The 18,895-nt window shown below is 45.9% G+C and overlaps 1 protein-coding gene across 2 annotated transcripts; it reads right to left on the bottom strand.

Annotated features, from left to right (window-relative positions):
• Positions 1–100: 100 nt before the first annotated feature.
• Positions 101–12,197, bottom strand: ZNF835 (zinc finger protein 835). Of its 2 annotated transcripts, XM_082436560.1 has the most exons (4): positions 11,996–12,197; positions 10,865–11,955; positions 9,731–9,822; positions 101–7,768 (listed from the first exon to the last, which is right to left on the bottom strand). In XM_082436560.1, exon 4 carries the CDS (start codon positions 7,732–7,734, stop codon positions 6,118–6,120), a length of 1,617 nt encoding a protein of 538 aa, XP_082292686.1. In that variant the 5' UTR covers positions 7,735–7,768; positions 9,731–9,822; positions 10,865–11,955; positions 11,996–12,197; the 3' UTR covers positions 101–6,117. The 2 variants fall into 2 exon arrangements, with proteins under 2 accessions (XP_082292686.1, XP_082292687.1); XM_082436561.1 differs by lacking the exon at positions 11,996–12,197 and having other exon boundaries at positions 10,789–10,890.
• Between the last annotated feature and the right edge of the window lie 6,698 nt (positions 12,198–18,895).

Genomic DNA, 18,895 nt, shown 5'->3' with positions numbered 1-18,895 from the left:
GGGCTGGCTCCGTTTTGTCATTAGCCTCTCATCTCCTGGGAGAGAGCTGCCCAGCCCCACAAGTGCCACCAACCCCTTGTCAATGAAAATAATCAATAAATATATAATAAAAATAGGAAAGAGTTTTATTTGAGCCAACTGAGGACTACAGTCCAGAAGACAGCCTCCCAGATTATTCTGAGAAATTTCTCCAGAGAAGCATGGTTTTCAGCACAGTGTTATATACTGTCAGAACAAAGAACATTAAATAAGTCAGAGGTACATTTCTTCAAGGTTTCAAAACCAAAACCAAACCAAACAAAAACAGACCAGCACATATACAGCGAGTATACAGAGTCAGTATGGCCTTGGCACCTGGGAAGGGAGTCTTATTGAGGGAGGACCAGCATTGGCATCCCAGGAAGGGAGGCATTTAACCTTTCTTTTTAACACAGACGTTCTTTACTTCTGGTCAGTGTGCCCTTTTCTTTAATAATTAAAGCAGAGGTACAATGCATGTTTGACAGGCCACAAACAAGCTATTTTAGTTAGCATAAAATTCAAATTAACTCATGTAAAATGCAGAATGACTTCCCCATACCTTTTAAAATCCCCTCCATAACGTTCATCATTATCTGAGTTAGCTGATGCTTTTATTCATTTACATGTTTAGGGCTGGTCTTATCAGAGTCGTTCAGAGGTTTTTTTTTTTTTTTTAATTTATTTTATTGAAGTATACTTGATTTACAATGTTGTGTTAGATTCCAGATTTTAGTAGGAAGGCTTTCAGCTTTTCATCATTGAGATTATCTTGCCTGTGGGTTTGTCATAAACAGCTTTTATTACGTTGAGATATGTTCCCTCTATACCCACTTTCATAAGAGTTTTTATCATGACTGGATGTTGAATTTTATCAAATACCTTTTCTGCATCTATCGAGATGATCATGTGGTTTTTTTCTTTTCTTTTGTTGATGTGGTGTATCACATTGATTGATTTGTGTATGTTGAACCATCCTTGTGAACCTGGGATGAATCCAACTTGGTTGTGGTGTACAATCTTTTTTATGTGTTGTTGGATTTGGTTTGCTAATATTTTGTTGAGAATTTTCCCATCTACATTCATCAAAGATATTGGACTGTAATTTTCTTTTTTGGTGGTGTCTTTGTCTGGTTTTGGTATCAGGGTGATCGTGGCTTCATAGAATGTCTTTGGGAGTGTTCCCTCCTCTTCAATCTTTTGGAAGAGTTTGAGAAGGATTGGTATATAAGTTCTTCTTTGTATGTTTGGTAGAATTCACCTGTGAAGCCATCTGGTCCTGAACTTTTGTTTGTAGGAAGTCTTTTTTTTTTTTTTAATTACAGATTCTATTTTATTTCTAGTGATTGGTCTGTTCAAATTATCTATTTCTTTTTGATTCAGTTTTGGTGCACTGTATGTTTCTAAAAACTTGTCCATTTCTTCTAGGTTGTCCAATTTGTTGGCATATAATTGTTCATAGTATTCTCATTTTTTAAATTGCATTTCTGTGTTATCAGTTGCTATTTCTCCTCTTTCATTTCTTGTTTTGTTTATTTGGGTCCTCTCTCTTTTCTTCTTGGTGAGCCTGGCCAAAGGTTTGTCAATTTTGTTTACCCTTTCAAAGAACCAGCTCTTTTTTATTGATTTTTTTCTATTGCTTTTAAAAATCTCTATTTTATTTCCTCTCTGATCTTTATTATTTCATTCCTTCTGCTGACTTTAGATTTTGTTTATTCTTCTTTTTCTAATTCTGTTAGGTGGTAGGTTAGGTTGTTTGAGATTTTTCTCATTTCTTGAAGAAGGCCTGTATCGCTATGAACTTCCCTCTAAGAACTGCTTTTGCCGCTTCCCATAGATTTTGTATGATTGTGTTTTCATTGTCATTTGTCTCAAGGTATTTTTTAATTTCCTCTTCGATCTCCTCCTTGACCCATTGGTTTTTTAGTAGCATGTTGTTTATTCTCCATGTAATTGTTTTTTTTTTCTCATTTTTTTTTCCTGTGGTTGATTTCTAGTTTCATGCTCTTGTGGTCAGAAAAGATGCTTGAAATAATTTCTATACTCTTAAATTTGTTGAGGCTTGTTTTATGCCCTAGTATGTAATCAATCATAGAGAATTTTCCATGTGCACTTGAAAAGAATGTGTAATCTGGTTTTTTTTTTTTTTTTTTGGGATGTAATGTCCTGAAAATATCAATTAAGTCTAACTCTTCTATTGTATCATTTAGGATCTCTGTTGCCTTACTGATTTTCTGTCTGGAAGATCTGTCCGTTGATGTGAGCGGGGTGTTGTAGTCCGACTGATTTCCCCCTTTATGTCTGTTAGTATTTATTTTATGCATTTGGGTGCTCCTATATTGGTGCATATATGTTGACGAGTGTGATATCCTCTTCTTTTATCATTATATAGTGTCCTTCTTTATCTTTCCTCTGTTTATAGCCTCTGTTTTGTTTGATATGAGTATTGTGACCCCTGCTTTCTTGTCATTTCCATTTGCATGAAATATCTTTTTCCATCCCCTCACTTTCAATCTATGTGTGTCCTTTGCCCCAAAGTGGGTCTCTTGTAGGCAGTATATTGTAGGCTTTTTTTTTTTTAATCCAACCTGCCACTCCATGTATTTTGATTGGAGCATTTAGTCCATTGCCATTTAAGGTAATTATTGATACATATGTACTTATTGCCATTTTAAACCTTGTTTTCCCATTGATTTTGTATTTCTTCTTGTTCCTTTATTTTTGTTTTCCCTTTTGTGGTTTGATGATTTTCTTTTGTATTATGCTTGTGTTCTCTTCTTTTTGGTTTTTGTGAATCTATTGTATGTTTTTTGATTTGTGGTCACCCTGTTTGTCAAGTATGTTAACCCCTTCCTTTAGCTACTTGCTTGGAATGGTAGTCATATAAGCTGAAACACATTCTGAAAAAAAAAACCCCACTACATTTTCTTACTCTCCTCCCCCGCATTTTATGATTTTGATGTCCTCTTTTACATCTTCATGTTTATCCTTCTGCCATTCATTGTGGTTATCAGCGCTTTCACAGAAAATTTTGCAGAAGTTTTTTTTGATTTTTAAAAAATCTGTGCACTGGCTTATTTAAGTGATTTACTTTCCAGTTGTGATTTTCTCTTTCCTATAGAGTCTTGCTGCTTTTCTATTTAGAGAAGGCCTTTCAATATTTCCTTTGGGCTAAGTTTAGTATTGCTGTATTCTTTTACATTTTGCTTGTCTGAGAATTTCTTTATCTCTTCTTCTATTCTATTCTTCTTCTAAATAATCTTGCTGGGTAGAGTATCCTAGGTTGCAGATTTTTCCCTTTCAGAACTTTGAATGTATCTTGCCAACCCCTTCTAACCTGCAACATTTCTGTAGAGAAATTACCTGATAGCCTTATGGGGGTTCCCTTGTAATTAACTTTGTTTTTCTGTTGCTGCCTTTAGAATCCCCTCTTTAACTTTTGCCATTTTAATTATAATATGTCTTGGTGTAGGTCTGTTTGGGTTCATCTTGTTTGGGACCCTCTGTGCTTCCTGTACCTGGATATCTGTTTCCTTCTTTAGGTTTGGGAAAATTTCAGCCATAATTTCTTCAAATACATTTTCAATCCCCTTTTCTCTTTCTTCTCCTTCCAGTATCCCTATTTTACATATATTGGCATGCTTTATATTATCCCATAGGTCTCATATAGCTTTCTTCTTTTTTTTCTTCATTTGGCTTTCTGTCTGCTGTTCTGATTGGGAGATTTCCATTATTCTATCTTCCAGATCACTTATTCTTTTACATATTCAATCTGCTATTTATTGTCTTTAGCTCATCTTTCATCTCACCAAATGAGTTTTAAAATTTTTCTTGGTTCCTTTTATAGCTTCTAGTTTCTTTTTACAGTAATCTGCATTTCTATCAATAGCTCTTCTTAATTCCTTCAGTATTTTCATTATCTCCTTTTTTAAATTCAGTGTCTATTAGACTGAGGAGGTCTGTTTCATTGTTTGTTCTTTCAGGGGAATTCTCTTGATCTTTTATTTGGGAGTGATGCCTCTGCTTCTTCATTTTACTTATATTTCTCTTACCCTATGGGTTTAGGAGAAACAGTTATCTACTGTGGTCTTAGAGGGCTTTTTTTATGTTGGCTAAACACGCTGTGTGTCTTGTGGGATCTCAGTTCTCTGACCAGGGACTGAACCTGGGCCATGGCAATGAAAGCACCGAATCCTAACCACTAGACCACCAGGGAACTCCCGAGGGCTATTTTTATATGGAATGTCCCTGTGTAGCCTGCGTGGTTTTAACACTTTTGGTGCGAGGGCTGCTTTTAGTATGGATGCCTACTGCGTCTTTCCTCAGTGTGTGCTGGCCATTATCTGCTTGATAGGGGGTGTGACTGATGTTGCGGTGACCAGAGCCTGCCCTGGATAGTGAGTGGGGCCTCCTCTTTGCTCTGTGGTTTTCACTGCCCTGTTGGGGTAAGGGCATGCTCCCTAGCTGTTGGAGTAGAGGCCCCCAGACCCATTTCTAAGCTGTGGTGTGAGGTGGGTGGGATGGGAGAGGAGTCAGTGAGTATTCCTCAATTGGAGCTGCCCATCAGGCAGCGCGCTGTGGTGTCACTTGTCACCTGTCACGTGGGCTCACAAAGTACACTGTTGTTGGCACTGCCCTCGGCCCTACCTCCACTGTGGGAAGGCAAGATATCAGCCCAGATGTCCCTCAGGTGCTGTGTTCACAAAACTACAAGCACAGATTTGTAGCCACTGATCCACTAAAATCAGGTATCAGGACTGCAGTGGAAGCAGCCCAGACTCCAGGCCAGCCACACAGCTGCTAAGGCCAGACTATCCCAACTGTGGAAATACCTGCAGTCCACTTGGCTGTCCTGCAGGCACTGAGTTTACAAAGGCGGTGGCAGTAACGTAAATCCAAGGAGTGGACAGCCGCTGGGGATCAGCTCTGATTTCAGTCCCGCCTCCACTCTGTGGCCAATCGCTGGTGCTTACGCGCGCCCACACTCCCAGAGGTCCGAGAAAGAGGCTGGTATGGCAGGCCCTCCCCTTCCCAACATCGAATGAACCTGGTCCAGACCTCCAGAACCACCCTGCATGGGAAACACTAAACGGACATTCTGGGTGATTTGTTACTTGGCAAGAGCTAACAGACACAACCATGAAAGTCAGGACTTTGAGTTGGGGGAAAACATCTGTAAAGGGGAGGTGTTTCCTCGTACTGAAAAAAAGACTGGGGTCCACTCTAAAATTTACCCTCCACAGGTCTGTCAGGGGAGAGGTGCTTCCTTCTAAGACAACTTTCCCTGCCCTGGAGTTCTCTGCTCATTTTTCTCTAATTTGGAAGCACTGTTTCAGTCCTAGGGATCCACATTTATTCTTTTATAAGTTTATTTATTTATTTACCTATGGCTGCGTGGGGTCTTCATTGCTGCGTGCAGGCTTTCTCTAGTTGTGGCGAGCAGGGGCTACTCTTCGTTGTGGTGCACGGGCTTCTCGTTGGGGTGGCTTCTCTTGTTGCGGAGCACAGGCTCTAGGTGCACAGGCTTCAGTAGTTGTGGCACGTGGGCTCTAGAGTGCAGGCTTAGTAGCTGTGGTGCATGGGCTTAGTTGCTCTGCAGCATGTGGGGTCTTCCTGGACCAGGGCTCGAACCCATGTCCCCTACATTGGCAGGCGGATTCTTAACCACTGCACCACCAGGGAAGTCCCCACATTTATTCTTAAGACCCTGCTCCCTGTTACCATGCCAACTGCACCAAAGGAACTGAACCTTTTATTTATTTAAATGTGTGGACCAAATGTCTACTCAGTCATAAAATGAACAATCAAAAGGCCAGCCAGAGACCCACAGATATATCTTCGGGTCTACTTCCATGGGTCACAATTATAATTTTGAACCAGGGAGGTGGTGGAGGTGAGTCTGGTAGATGCGAGGTCCAGTCCTGACCCTGTGACATCCTTCCTGTGTGATCTCGGGCACCCCACGGAGCCTCCCAGAGCCTTGGTTTCCTCATCGGCAACATGGGGATGGTACGGTATCTACCCACTAGTGCTGAGAGCCTGAGCATGAGGTATAAAAGGCTCAGCGGGGTGTCTGCCTATAGGAGGCCCTGGCAGCCCTCAGCCCTCATTCTTGGGCTGGTCCACCACGGTTTCTGCAGGACCGCCGTCAACAGGCTCCTTCTCCCGGTCGGAGCTCAGGTGTTGAGTCAGGTGCAGCAGCTGGGCAAAGGTGTCCCCCACCTTCTCGTCGGCGTGCATCCTCTGGTGTCGAATGAGGGCGGAGGAGAAGCCGAAGGCCTTGCCGCAGCCACTGCACTCGTACGGCTTCTCCCCGGTGTGCACGATGTGGTGCTGGATCAGGTAGGAGCGGTTGCTGAAGGCCTTGCCGCATTCGGGGCATGCGTAGGGCCGCTCGCCGGTGTGCGTGCGCCGGTGCAGTGTCAGCGACGAGCCCTGGCTGAAGGCGCGGCCACAGTCCCCGCACCGGTAGGGCTTCTCTCCGGTGTGGACCTTCTGGTGCTCGATTACGGAGGACACGTGGCTGAAGGCGGTGCCGCACTCCAGGCACTTGTAGGGCCGCGCCCCCGTGTGCACGAGGTGGTGCTGCACCAGGTGCGAGCGATTGCTGAAGGCGCGGCCACAGTCCCGGCAGGTGTAGGGCCGCTCGCCAGTGTGCACGCGCCGGTGCTGGCTCAGGTGCGACACCTGCGTGAAGGCCTTGCCGCACTGCGTGCATGCGTACGGCTTCTCGCCCGTGTGGATGCGCCGGTGCTCGGCCAGCGAGGCGCTCTGGCTGAAGGGCGCGCCACACTCGGGGCACGTATAGGGCTTCTCGCCCGTGTGCACGCGACGGTGCTGTGCCAAGTGCGTGATCTGCGTGAAGGCCTTGGCACACTGGCCACAGGCGTAGGGCCGCTCGGCAGTGTGCGTTCGCTGGTGGCGGATAAGTGCCGAGGAGAAGCGGAAGGCCTTGTTGCACTGTGCACACACGAACGGCTTCTCGCCTGTGTGGATGCGCTGGTGCTCCAGCAGGGAGGAGCGGTTGCGAAAGGCCTTGGAGCACTGGCCACACACAAAGGGCCGCTCGCCCGTGTGCACACGCCGGTGCTGCGCCAGGTGCGTGGGGCGCATGAAAGCCTTGCCGCAGTCTGCACAGCTGTGTGGTCGCTGGCCCGTGTGCGTGTGCCGGTGTGCCGCCAAGTAGGAGCCCTGGCTGAAGGCCTTGCCGCACTCGCAACACGCGTAGGGCCGCTCGCCCGTGTGCGTCCGCCGGTGCAGCATCAGGTGCACGCTCTGGCTAAAGGCCTTGCCGCAGTCGGGGCAGGAGAATGGCTTCTCCCCCGTGTGGGTTCTTTGGTGCAGGGTGAAGGCCGAGCAGTAGCTGAAGGCCTTTCCGCAGTCCTGACACTTCCACGGCTTTCTGGTGCCACCACCTCGTTCCTCCTCCTCCTCCACGCTGGCGTCTGCGTTCTTCTGGTTCGGGCTCTTTCTTGGTGCGCCGCGCCTCTGGGGCCTGCGGTCAGCCTGGGTAGCTGGGGGGCTCGATCTGGTCCTGAGGGTTCTGGTGCATTCATCATGCTCGGGGACGCAGTCCTCAGTGGGGTCTTCCTCGTGGACCTCCTGCTTCAAACAACTTTCCTGGTTCTTCCGGCCATCCCTGAAATGACCTTCATGTTTCGGGGTTTCTCCCAACTCAGAGTCTTGCTGGACGGCAACCGTCAAGAGTCCTTCCATCCCGGCTTTGCGAGCTGCTGCCTTGATTTCACATCTTCGTTACCGGATGAGAAAGAAAGAGAGGGAGGGAGGGAAAGAGGGAAGGAGGGAAGGGAGGGAAGGAAGAGGAGGAAAGAAGGAAAGAAAGAAAAAAAGAAAGAAAGACAACAAAAAGCCAAACAGGTTTGTCCCCTGTCCCGGGCTGGAAAAGGATCAGAGCAGCGTCTTTCTACCGACAGTCTGGGTCAGATCATGCTTTGTTGCGGGACCATCCTGTGCATTGCAGGATGTTGAGCAGCGTCCCTGGCCTCTGCTCACCGGATGCCCCCAGGTGTGACAACCAAAAATGTTTCTAAACCCTGATGTTATGGGTTCAGTTGCGTCCATGCAAAAGATGTACTGAAGTCCTAATCCCTGGTGCCTGTGACCACGTGCACGTGTGGAGAGCAGTCAGTGACCTGCTTTGGGTTCAGCCCCCTGGGGTGGGTGGGCCAAGTGGGGGCCATCCTAGGGGTGACGAGTTTCTCCTGGTATCACCAGCAGCACATCCCTCCCTGAAAGACCCTGCTCACGTGGGTCCAGAAGGCCCTGTGTCTGCCTCCCACCGGCAGCAACCAGCTTCCAGCTTGCTCCCTGCTGTGTGCAAAGTCACACTCACAGGCTGAGCCTGAGCCTCTCTCAGCTCTGAGCTCCCCTCATCCCCCTGGTACTCCCCACCCCAACCCCAGCAGAGACGAGCTGGAGGTGGCGACGCGCAGGTATGTGTGGCGCACGGAACACGCAGAGCAGGTACAGGAAGCCAGTGAAAGTTTTCACGGGTGGGCGGGCCGCACGTCCGGACCAGGAGGAGACATTTCATCTTAACTAGCACACAGAGTGCGACAGACGTCAACACAGAGATCCTGATTTCCACTCTGAAATCAACACCGCTCCACCCTGGCCCAAGGCCCAGCAGCATCAGCATTGCCGAGGACAAGCGCAGAGCTCAGGCCCCCCCCAGGCCTGGTAACTTGGAATCTGCCGTCTGATAAGAGCCCCGGGTGGTTTGTGGGCACAGGAACATCTAAGAGGCGCTGGTCCCGGCCACTCTGAAGCCAACTCGGGTGTATTATTATAGTGGCCAAAATAACCAGCACCCGTTGAACACAGACTTATATGCCCAGCACCCTTTAAGCTCTTTTATTCTTCAGTGAGGCTCCCAGAAGTGGCAATACCAGGCAGGACCCACACCTAGGCTGTCCAGCTCCAGAGCTTTTCCTCTTCCTCTCTCTCCCAATTAAAATCACTAATGGCAGGAGGTCCCTGGTGGTCCAGTGGTTAAGACACCGAGATCCCAATGCAGGGGGCCCGGGTTCGATCCCTGGTTGGGGAACTAAGATCCCACATGCCGCAACTAAAGATCCAGCACGTCGCAACTAGGACCCTGTGCAGCCAAATAAATAAATACTTTTAAAAAAATCACTAATGGCTCCGTCAATGCCACACTCCTCTCCATGGCCTGCACAGCATCTCCCTGACCTCAGCCTCTACAACACCCTCTACCTGCTCTGGGCTTGCCCTGCCCCAGCCAGAGGCGTCCTCCCTGTTCCACAAACACTCCAGGCATGCTCCTGCCACAGGGCCTTTGCACTGGCCGTTCCATCTGCCTGGAAGGCTTGTCCCCCAGTGCAGGGATCAATGAGCCGAGACTTGGAGGAAGTTACGGAACGAGCATTCCGGGCCATGAGCCCAGCAAGTGCAAAGGTCCTAAGGCAGGACCATGATGGAGGTGATGGAGGAACAGTTAAGTGGCTGGGCAGGGTTGGGGGGCGCTGGAGAAGAGTGACTTAGGCGGAGAGCAGGGGAGATTAGATATGGCAGGGTGAGGGCCAGATCATGCAGGGTCTTTGTGCAGAGGTGAGAACTTTGCCGGTGGGAGCCAAATGGGGCCAGTCTCAGTTCTGGTGCCACCCCCACAGGCAGCCCTCAGGCTTGAGTGGGGCCTGACTGGATCCCCAGAGCAGGCAGTGGTACCCACCTCGTAGGTTTGGGAGCATCGGGTCCTGTCCATGTCACTCAGGCTGTGGCCCCTGCCGTGGCCACACATGCCTCAGTGGGTCCAGTCGGCATCTATGAGAGAAAGAAACAAGGACCCCTGAAGGAAGATGCTTGGGCAGGCGCAGGTGGGTGGGTGGAGCAAGAACGCAGGGTGTTTCCTCTGTGTGCACGTGGGGAAGGTAAGTGGATTCAGGGCAGGGTACACCTGGGCCAGTCAGGTACACAAGCAAGCAACCAAAAGGGAGACAAAGACATGCTCAGAAGCAGACACACGTGTCACATCACACACAGACACACACACGGAATTGCATGCAACCACACGTCAGGGGGGCAGTTATACCACCCCTTGCCTTGGCCCTCAGATGCCCTTACACAGTCACCCATATGCTGTGGCACAGTCCTTCCCATACACAAGGAGGCAGGCAGTCTCGCACACCCACACAACTCCAAGCGCGTCTGCGGTCACGCCTGCCCATGCACACGTGGGTACACACGCAACAAAGTCACACATGCCGCCCTGCTCAACGGGCAGGCCTGGCCTGGGACACCACCCACAGTGGCACCCCTAGTCACACGCAGAGTCATGCGGTGGGCAGAGCTCCGCACGTGTCCAGAGCCGCAGGTTTGCAGGGTCTCCCCCACGCGCAGATGCACACACACACACACACACACACGCAGCACCCCCACCCTTGCAGTGTCTCTCATCAACATCCTGTGCACAGCCCTCCACTCAGGCACACCCTGACCATCCAGCTCCATGCTGGCAGGCACACCCACCCAGCCACCCTACGCAGTTGCACAGCCAGGAATTGTGGAATTATACACCTCACACCCACCTAGGAGAACAAGTTCCACACATGCCCAAAATCACAGATAGGCAGAGGTCCCGAAATGCTCAAATTCACGGGCACAGGCCGCTAGGGTCAGGCACGTGCAAACATATGGTGACACTTGGGGACGGACTCACATGAAGTCTCATGCACAGATGGGACAGGCGGGCCTACACGCACAGTGACACACACAGCTACACGCCCGCACCGGCAAAAAGTTCTGGAGCGGCACGCAGGGCAGGCCTCACACGCACAGGAACACGCCGCTGGAGTCGGGATCGTACCGGCACACACAGACACTCAGGGAACAAGCGTACACGCACTCGAACATGCGCACCGCGGCGCCCTCGCCTATGGGACCAGCTCTGAAGGCCTTGGGCGGCTCCCGCCGAGTCTGGCGGGTTTGGGTCAGTTTCTCCACGGTCTCTGGCCCTATACAGCCCACGCGGAGCCCCGGTGACCCCCTTGTCCCGCGGTGGCGCGGACGTGCGGGCCACACAGGTCAAGGTAGCAGCCGCCACAAACTTGCCCAAGCTCCAGGCCGGCCCGGACTGCGCGTGCGCACTGGGAGAGTTGCGGCTCGCTCGGGTCCCTCAAGAACTACAACTCCCAGAAGGCGCCGCGCTGCGCCTGCACAGCGACTCGGGCCCGCAGCGCCGATGTCACGGAAACTACAACTCCCAGAAGGCCGTGCGTCGGCACACAGTGGGACAACGAATCTCAGCGGCTCCGGGAGCCCGAGGAGGGCAGGGCGGCTGGGGGCGGGGCTTGGGCGTGTCTACCCGAGCTCCGCTCACCACGACCTCAGCGCCCTGGTGGGCGGGGTCAGTAATTTGGGGGCGGGACTCTTCTTCCTCAAGGAGGGGGCGGAGTCCACAAGTGAGGGTAAAAAAGACCCTTAGGATCAGAGAGGCTAAGTGAGTCACCCCAGGCCACACAGCACAGAAAGGGCTTGAGCTGGAGTTTGCAACCCACAGTTCACCCTTAAGCCATGGAAGTCATTTGTCTCAGAGATGTGTTGTAATTCTAGACCAGAGCAAAAAAGGTGACAAATCCATTGACGTGGGCAAATGATTATAGTACAGAACTCGACATAAGAGTCACTACTGGCCTGCTGTTTTTGTAAAGTGCTTCTGCATAGAGTTAGGCTTCCTAAATTATTCCCTTCATAGGATTAGCCTTCATAAATCATTCCTTCGGCCATTAGAGAAATGGGCACAAGCTCATTTTTAGACAGTTGGGAAAGCAGAGAAACGTGTGAATGAATATACAATGGGAAGAGGTATGTATGTCACCAGAATCAACATACTACAGATTGTGAGATACCATATTATTTTATGTACTCCCAAGGCTGCCCGTTAAACCATGACACCTGCTTTTTATTTTATTTTTTCTTCTTTTTTCCCACCCCTCACCCAGCTATTGTTTTTAATTGAGGTATAGTTGATGTACAATATTATATGAGTTTCAGGTGTACAGCATAGTGATTCAAATTTTTAAAGGTTATACTCCATTTATAGTTATTATAAAATACTGGTTATATTCCCTATGTTGTAAAATATGTCTTTGTAGCTTATTTATTTTATACATAGTAACTTGTATCTCTTAATCCTATACCCCTATTTTACCCCTCCCCCTTTCCCTCACTCCACTGGACACATGCTTTCTTTACCTTTCAAGTTTTTGTTTTATGTGTAGATGTCCAGAGGCATTGTGGGTTTCCCCTCATCCTTCTGGAAGCTTCTGGCCTTGCATAGTAAGAACACGCCCATTGCCCCTCCAAGCCTGGGACTCATGGAGCAGAGCCTCCCAGCCAATCCACAGACCTGTAAGCATGAGAAGAAAGGATTGTTGTTTTAAGCCACCAAGGTTTTTAATTTTTTTTCTGGTTTAGTTTTACATTTGAATATTTAAAAAACATCAGGGAACTTCCCTGGTGGCACAGTGGTTAAGAATCCGCCTGCCAATGCAGTGGACACAGGTTTGAGCCCTGGTCTGGGAAGATCCCACATGCCATGGAGCAACTAAGCCCATGCGTCACAACTACTGAGCCTGTGCTCTAGAGCCCGTGAGCCACAACTACTGAGCCCACGTGCCATAACTACTGAAGCCCACACGCCTAGAGTCCAGGCTGTGCAACAAGAGAAGCCACCGCAATGAAGCCCATGCACTGCAATGAAGAGCAGTCCCCACTCACCACAACTAGAGAAAGCCCGCGCACAGCAACGAAGACCCAGTGCAGCCAAAACTTAATTAATTAATTAATTAATTAAAATAAATAAAAATAAAAAACACCTCTTACACTTTCCTCATAAACCATGTAGGGAGCTCAGAAGGCTGAAGGTTTGTTTTTTTTTTTTTTTACTAAAAAGCTTTTTTTTTTTTCCCCCTGTTAAAAAAAAGGCAGGGATTACTCAAATACAGGAAAGGACCTTTCTATTGAAGTATATGATATGGAAGTATTATGAAGAAAAACATTTTATTATGCTCATTTCATTATTCTGTGGTTATTAGGAAAAAACGTTCTATTAGTAGCAGTTCAAGCAGGGCACAGAGGGAGGGCTCCATCTCTGCCCCACAGTGGGACTTTATCGGGGTGGCGTGACGAGCTGGGGATGGCTGGGATGGCTCAGTTGGTCCATACATCTGGGGCCTGGCTCTTCTCCATGCAGTGGGTGTTGGGACTGGCCAGACACCTCCATGTGGCTCGCTTGGGCCTCCTCACAGCACAGTGGACCCAGAGTAGTAGAACTTCTCATACAGTGGTTCCAGGCTTCAACAGGAGTAAGCCAGGAGCAAGCCACTGAGTGGAGGGGCGATTTGTTACATAGCAGTTTATTGGCAATAAACTGACTGAGACAGAGGCAGGGTCCAGAGATGAGGCTGAAGTGTAGGCCGGGTAATTCAGGTTCTTGTGGGCCATGCTAAGAACACTTCCTGAATATGCGAGGCAATCACTGCTGCACTTTTTATCTTTTAAAGCTGGAAGAGGGAATTTCCGGTGGTCCAGTGGTTAGGACTCAGCGCTTTCACTGCTGGGGCCCCGGGGTTTGATCCTTGGTGGTGGGACTAAGATCCCGCATGCCATGCAGCGCGGCAAAAAAAAAAAAAAAAAGAAAGCTGGAATAGTCTGCATTTATGATACTATGTGTGCCTGCCTGGTGTGAGTACTGAACACTGTTTCCTTAACCCTTTTGGGAAGTTCTTTCCCTGGCCTTGGACCATGGTTCTGCTAAGCGCTCAAGGGGGACCCTCTGCAGATCTCTGGGTTCTCTGGGCGGCCCTATTCGCTTCAGTACCCTTTCCTAGGAACCCAGGCCATGTTGGTTTTCCTGGATTCTCAGCTCCATCTCTTCAACTCAGGGGGTCCCCAGGGCTCTGCCTGGATTCCTCCCCCTGCACCGTGACCTAGAAATGCTCTTAAGATAGTAAGCCAGGGAAATTGTAGGGCTCCCTTCATTCATTTCCCATGTCCCACTGTCCTTCGTAGCCTGATGTGCACTGTCTTAAAAAGCACTATGTTCTATGTTTTGCCCCTTTTATGGTTGTTTCATAAGGGAGGGAAAATCTGGTCCCTGTTACTCCAACTTGGCCAGAAGCAGAAGTCCATGGTGGTTTTTAACTAAAATTAGCCTCATTTTGGAGAGACAACAACACCAAGTATGATTTTGCCAAAGAAAAGCAGAAATAGTTCAATTTATACCAAGAAAAAATATTTTTTCTTGAATGAAAAATAGTGGTGATTTTACTACAGTGATATAAATTGGGTTGGCCAAAAAGTTTGTTCAGTTAATGAATATTTTTTTCAGTAAAGTTCCTGGGAAAAATGAAAAATGTGTCTTATTTTTACTTAAAACCGAACCAACTTTTTGGCCAACCCAATATTATCTTCACTCTTAAGGGTTTATGGATACTTGTCCGCCCTTTGCTGAAATCACGAGAGGGGACATTTTTCTCAAAGAATGGACAATGGAAACAGCTCAAAGTTCTTTTCCTTTAAATATTTTTGTTTTTATTTTTTATTGAAGTATAGTTGATTTACAAGTTTGTGTTAGTCTCTGGTGTGATTCAGTTATATATACATATATTTATATATAAATATATTTGCATATGTATATATAAAACTGAATATATATATTCTTTTTCAGATTCTTTTCCATTATAGTTTATTACAATGTATTGAATACAGTTCCCTGTGCCATACAGTAGGACCTTGTTGTATGTCTATTTTATACATAGTAGTTTGTATCTGCTAATCCCAAATTCCTAATTTATCCCTTCCTCCCCTTTCCCCTTTGGTAACCATAAGTTTGTTTTCTATGTCTGTGAGTCTGTTTCTGTTTTGTAAATAAGTTCATTTGTGGTTTTTGTTTTTTTGGGTTTTTTTGGCCGTGCCACCATGCGGCTTGTGGGATCTTAGTTCCCTGACCAGGGATTGAACCTGGGCCCCAGCAGTGAAAGTGCTGAGTCCTAACCACTGGACCGCTGGAAAATTCCCATTTGTGTCATTTTTTTTTTTTTAAAGATTCCACATATAAGTGATAAATGTGAGTTTTAAAATAGTTTTCTTTATAAAGTTATATTAACCTGTTATGAGCTGAATTGTGTCTCCCTCCCATCCCCTACCGCCAATGATATTTTGAAGTCCTAACCCTCAGTATCTCAGAATGTTATTTGGGGGTAGGGGCTTTACAGAGGAAATCAAGTTAAAATTAGGTCATTAGGGTGGGTCCTAATCCCATAGGACTGGTGTCCTTATAAAAAGGCGAAATTTGGATACAGAACCAGGCAGGCATAGAAGGAAGATGACGTAAAGCGACACAGGCCATCCACAAGGGAAGGAGAAAAGCCTGGAACTGATCTTCCTTCAAGACCCTCAGAAAGAACCAACATTGCTGATATCTTGGTTTCAGAATTCCAGCCTCCAAAACTGTGAGGCAATACATTTCTCTTTCCTAAGCCCCCCTGGTCCATGGTACTTTGTTACGGCAGCCCTAGCAACTAATACAGAGGCTATAAACAACAGCTGTGGTTTAGTTCGTTAGCCGTGGGCTGGGTTCAGCTGAGCAGTTCTTCTGGTCTTTCTGGGCCCACTCATGCATCACTGGTCAGCCGCGGGCTGACTGGGGACTGGCTCATTTGAGGTGGCCTTACCTGCGACAGCTCATTTCTGCTCCAACAGGCTAGCCCAAGCCTGTCCACATGGCAGCTGGGTGGGGTTCCAAGAGTGTGAGCAGAATCTGCAAAACCACTTGAGTCCCAGGCTCCACGTGGATGCATTTCCATGTTCACAGCATTCTATTGGCCAAAGCAAACTACAGGTACAGTCCAGATTCAAGGAGTGGGAAAATGGAAATGTTGCAAGACAGGTGGATGCAAGAAAGGGTGGAAAATTAGCTTCACTTTTTGGGTAATTTATTACACACACACATAAATATAAGGAATCGGATATAGTCTGGGGTCACACACACTAGTGGAATTGCACACACTCCTCTATAAAAAATAGATGCAAAGATCTTTCAACTACTCCTCAAGTGACGTTGTTTCCAGACCTCTTCTTTCAGGGTCAACCCCGTTCACGCATAATTATTACCATGCTAAAATGTATTCCCAGGTATGGCTTGAAACTCTCTATCCCTTATTGGTTAAAGAAGTCCAAAGTTGGCAAGTACCTAAATTACACCTTACATTTATTTAGCGAATCCTCAACTGAAGACCATTTATGTGATTTCCACATTCTCTCTGGGATGAAGGATGTTGCTGTCAACATCTGGTTTTTCTCAGTTTTAAAAATAGGTGATACTATGGGATGCAGCAAAAGCAGTTCTAAGAGGGAAGTTTATAGCAATATAATCCTACCTCAAGAAACAAGAAACATCTCAAATAAACAACCTAACCTTACACCTAAAGCAATTAGAGAAAGAAGAACAAAAAACCCCCAAAGTTAGCAGAAGGAAAGAAATCATAAAGATCAGATCAGAAATAAATGAATAAGAAATGAAGAAAACAATAGTAAAGATGAATAAAACTAAAGGCTGGTTCTTTGAGAAGATAAACAAAATTGATAAACCATTAGCCAGATTCATCAAGAAAAAAGGGAGAAGACTCAAATCAACAGAATTAGAACTGAAAAAGGAGAAGTAACAACTGACACTGCAGAAATACAAAGGATCATGAGAGATTACTACAAGCAACTATAAGCCAATAAAATGGACAACCTGGAAGAAATGGACAAATTGTTAGAAAAGCACAACCTTCTGAGACTCAACCAGGAAGAAATAAAAAATATAAACAGATCAATCACAAGCACTGAAATTGAGACTGTCATTAAAAATCTTCCAGCAAAAAAAGCCCAGGACCAGATGGCTTCACAGGCGAATTCTATCAAACATTTAGAGAAGAGCTAACACCTATCCTTCTCAAACTCTTCCAAAATATAGCAGAGGGAGGAACATTCCCAAACTCATTCTACAAGGCCACTATCACCCTGATACCAAAACCAGAAAAAGATATCACAAAGAAAGAATATTACAGGCTAATATCACTGATGAACATAGATGCAAAAATCCTCAACAAAATACTAGCAAACAGAATCCAACAGCACATTAAAAGGATCATACACCATGATCAAGTGGAGTTTATCCCAGGAATGCAAGAATTCTTCAATATATGCAGATCAATCAATGTGATACACCATATTAACAAATTAAGGAATAAAAACCATATGATCATCTCAATAGATGCAGAAAAAGCTTTCAACAAAATTCAACACCCATTTATGATAAAAAAACCCTCTAGAAAGTAGGCATAGAGGGAAGTTACCTCAGCATAATAAAGGCCATATATGACAAACCCACAGCCAACATCGTTCTCAATGGTGAAAAACTGAAACCATTTCCACTAAGATCAGGAAAAAGACAAGGTTGTCCACTCTCACCACTATTATCCAACATAGTTTTGGAAGTTTTAGCCACAGCAATCAGAGAAGAAAAAGAAATAAAAGGAATCCAAATTGGAAAAGAAGAAGTAAAGATGTCACTGTTTGCAGATGACATGATACTATACATAGAGAATCCTAAAGATGCTACCAGAAAACTACTAGAGCTAAACAACGAACTTGGTAAAGTAGCATGATACAAAATTAATTCACAGAAATCTCTTGCATTCCTATACACTAATGATGAAAAATCTGAAAGAGAAATAAAGGAAACACTCTCATTTACCACTGCAACAAAAAGAATAAAATACCTAGGAATAAACCTACCTAAGGAGACAAAAGACCTGTATGCAGAAAACTATAAGACACTGATGAAAGAAATTAAAGATGATATAAACAGATGGAGAGATATACCATGTTCTTGGACTGGAAGAATCAACATTGTGAAAATGACTATACTACCCAAAGCAATCTACAGATTCAGTGAAATCCCTATCAAACAACCACTGGCATTTTTCACAGAACTAGAACAAAAAATTTCACAATTTGTATGGAAACACAAAAGACCCCGAATAGCCAAAGCAATCTTGAGAAAGAAAAATGGAGCTGGAGAAATAAGGCTCCTGGACTTCAGACTATACTACAAAGCTACAGTAATCAAGAAAGTATGGTACTGGCACAAAAACAGAAACAGAGATCAATGGAACAGGATAGAAAGCCCAGAGATAAACCTATGCACATATGGTCACCTTATTTTTGAAAAAGGAGGCAAGAATATACAATGGAGAAAAGACAGCCTCTTCAATAAGTGGTGCTGGGAAAACTGGACAGCTACATGTAAAAGAATGAAATTAGAACACTTCCTAACACCATACACAAAAGTAAACTCAAAATGGTTTAAAGACCTAAATGTAAGGCCAGACATTATCAAACTCTTAGAGGAAAACATAGGCAGAACCCTCTATGACATAAATCACAGCAACATCCTTTTTGACCCACCTCCTAGAGAAATGGAAATAAAAACAAAAATAAACAAATGGGACCTAATGAAACTTAAAAGCTTTTGCACAGCAAAGGAAACCATTAACAAGATGAAAAGACAACCCTCAGAATGGTAGAAAATATTTGTAAATGAAGCAACTGACAAAGGATTAACCTCCAAAATATACAAGCAGCTCATGCAGCTCAATATCAAAAAAACAAACAACTCAATACAAAAATGGGCAGAAGACCTAAATAGACATTTCTCCAAAGAAGATATAAAGATTGCCAACAAATACATGAAAGGATGCTCAACATCACTAATCATTAGAGAAATGCAAATCAAAACTAAAATGAGGTGTCACCTCACACCGGTCAGAATGGCCATCATCAAAAA

This window comes from Balaenoptera physalus (assembly GCF_965194825.1).
Source record: "Balaenoptera physalus genome assembly, chromosome: 19".
NCBI classification, from domain to species: Eukaryota; Metazoa; Chordata; class Mammalia; order Artiodactyla; family Balaenopteridae; genus Balaenoptera; species Balaenoptera physalus.
This window is presented reverse-complemented; position numbering and strand designations above follow the sequence as displayed.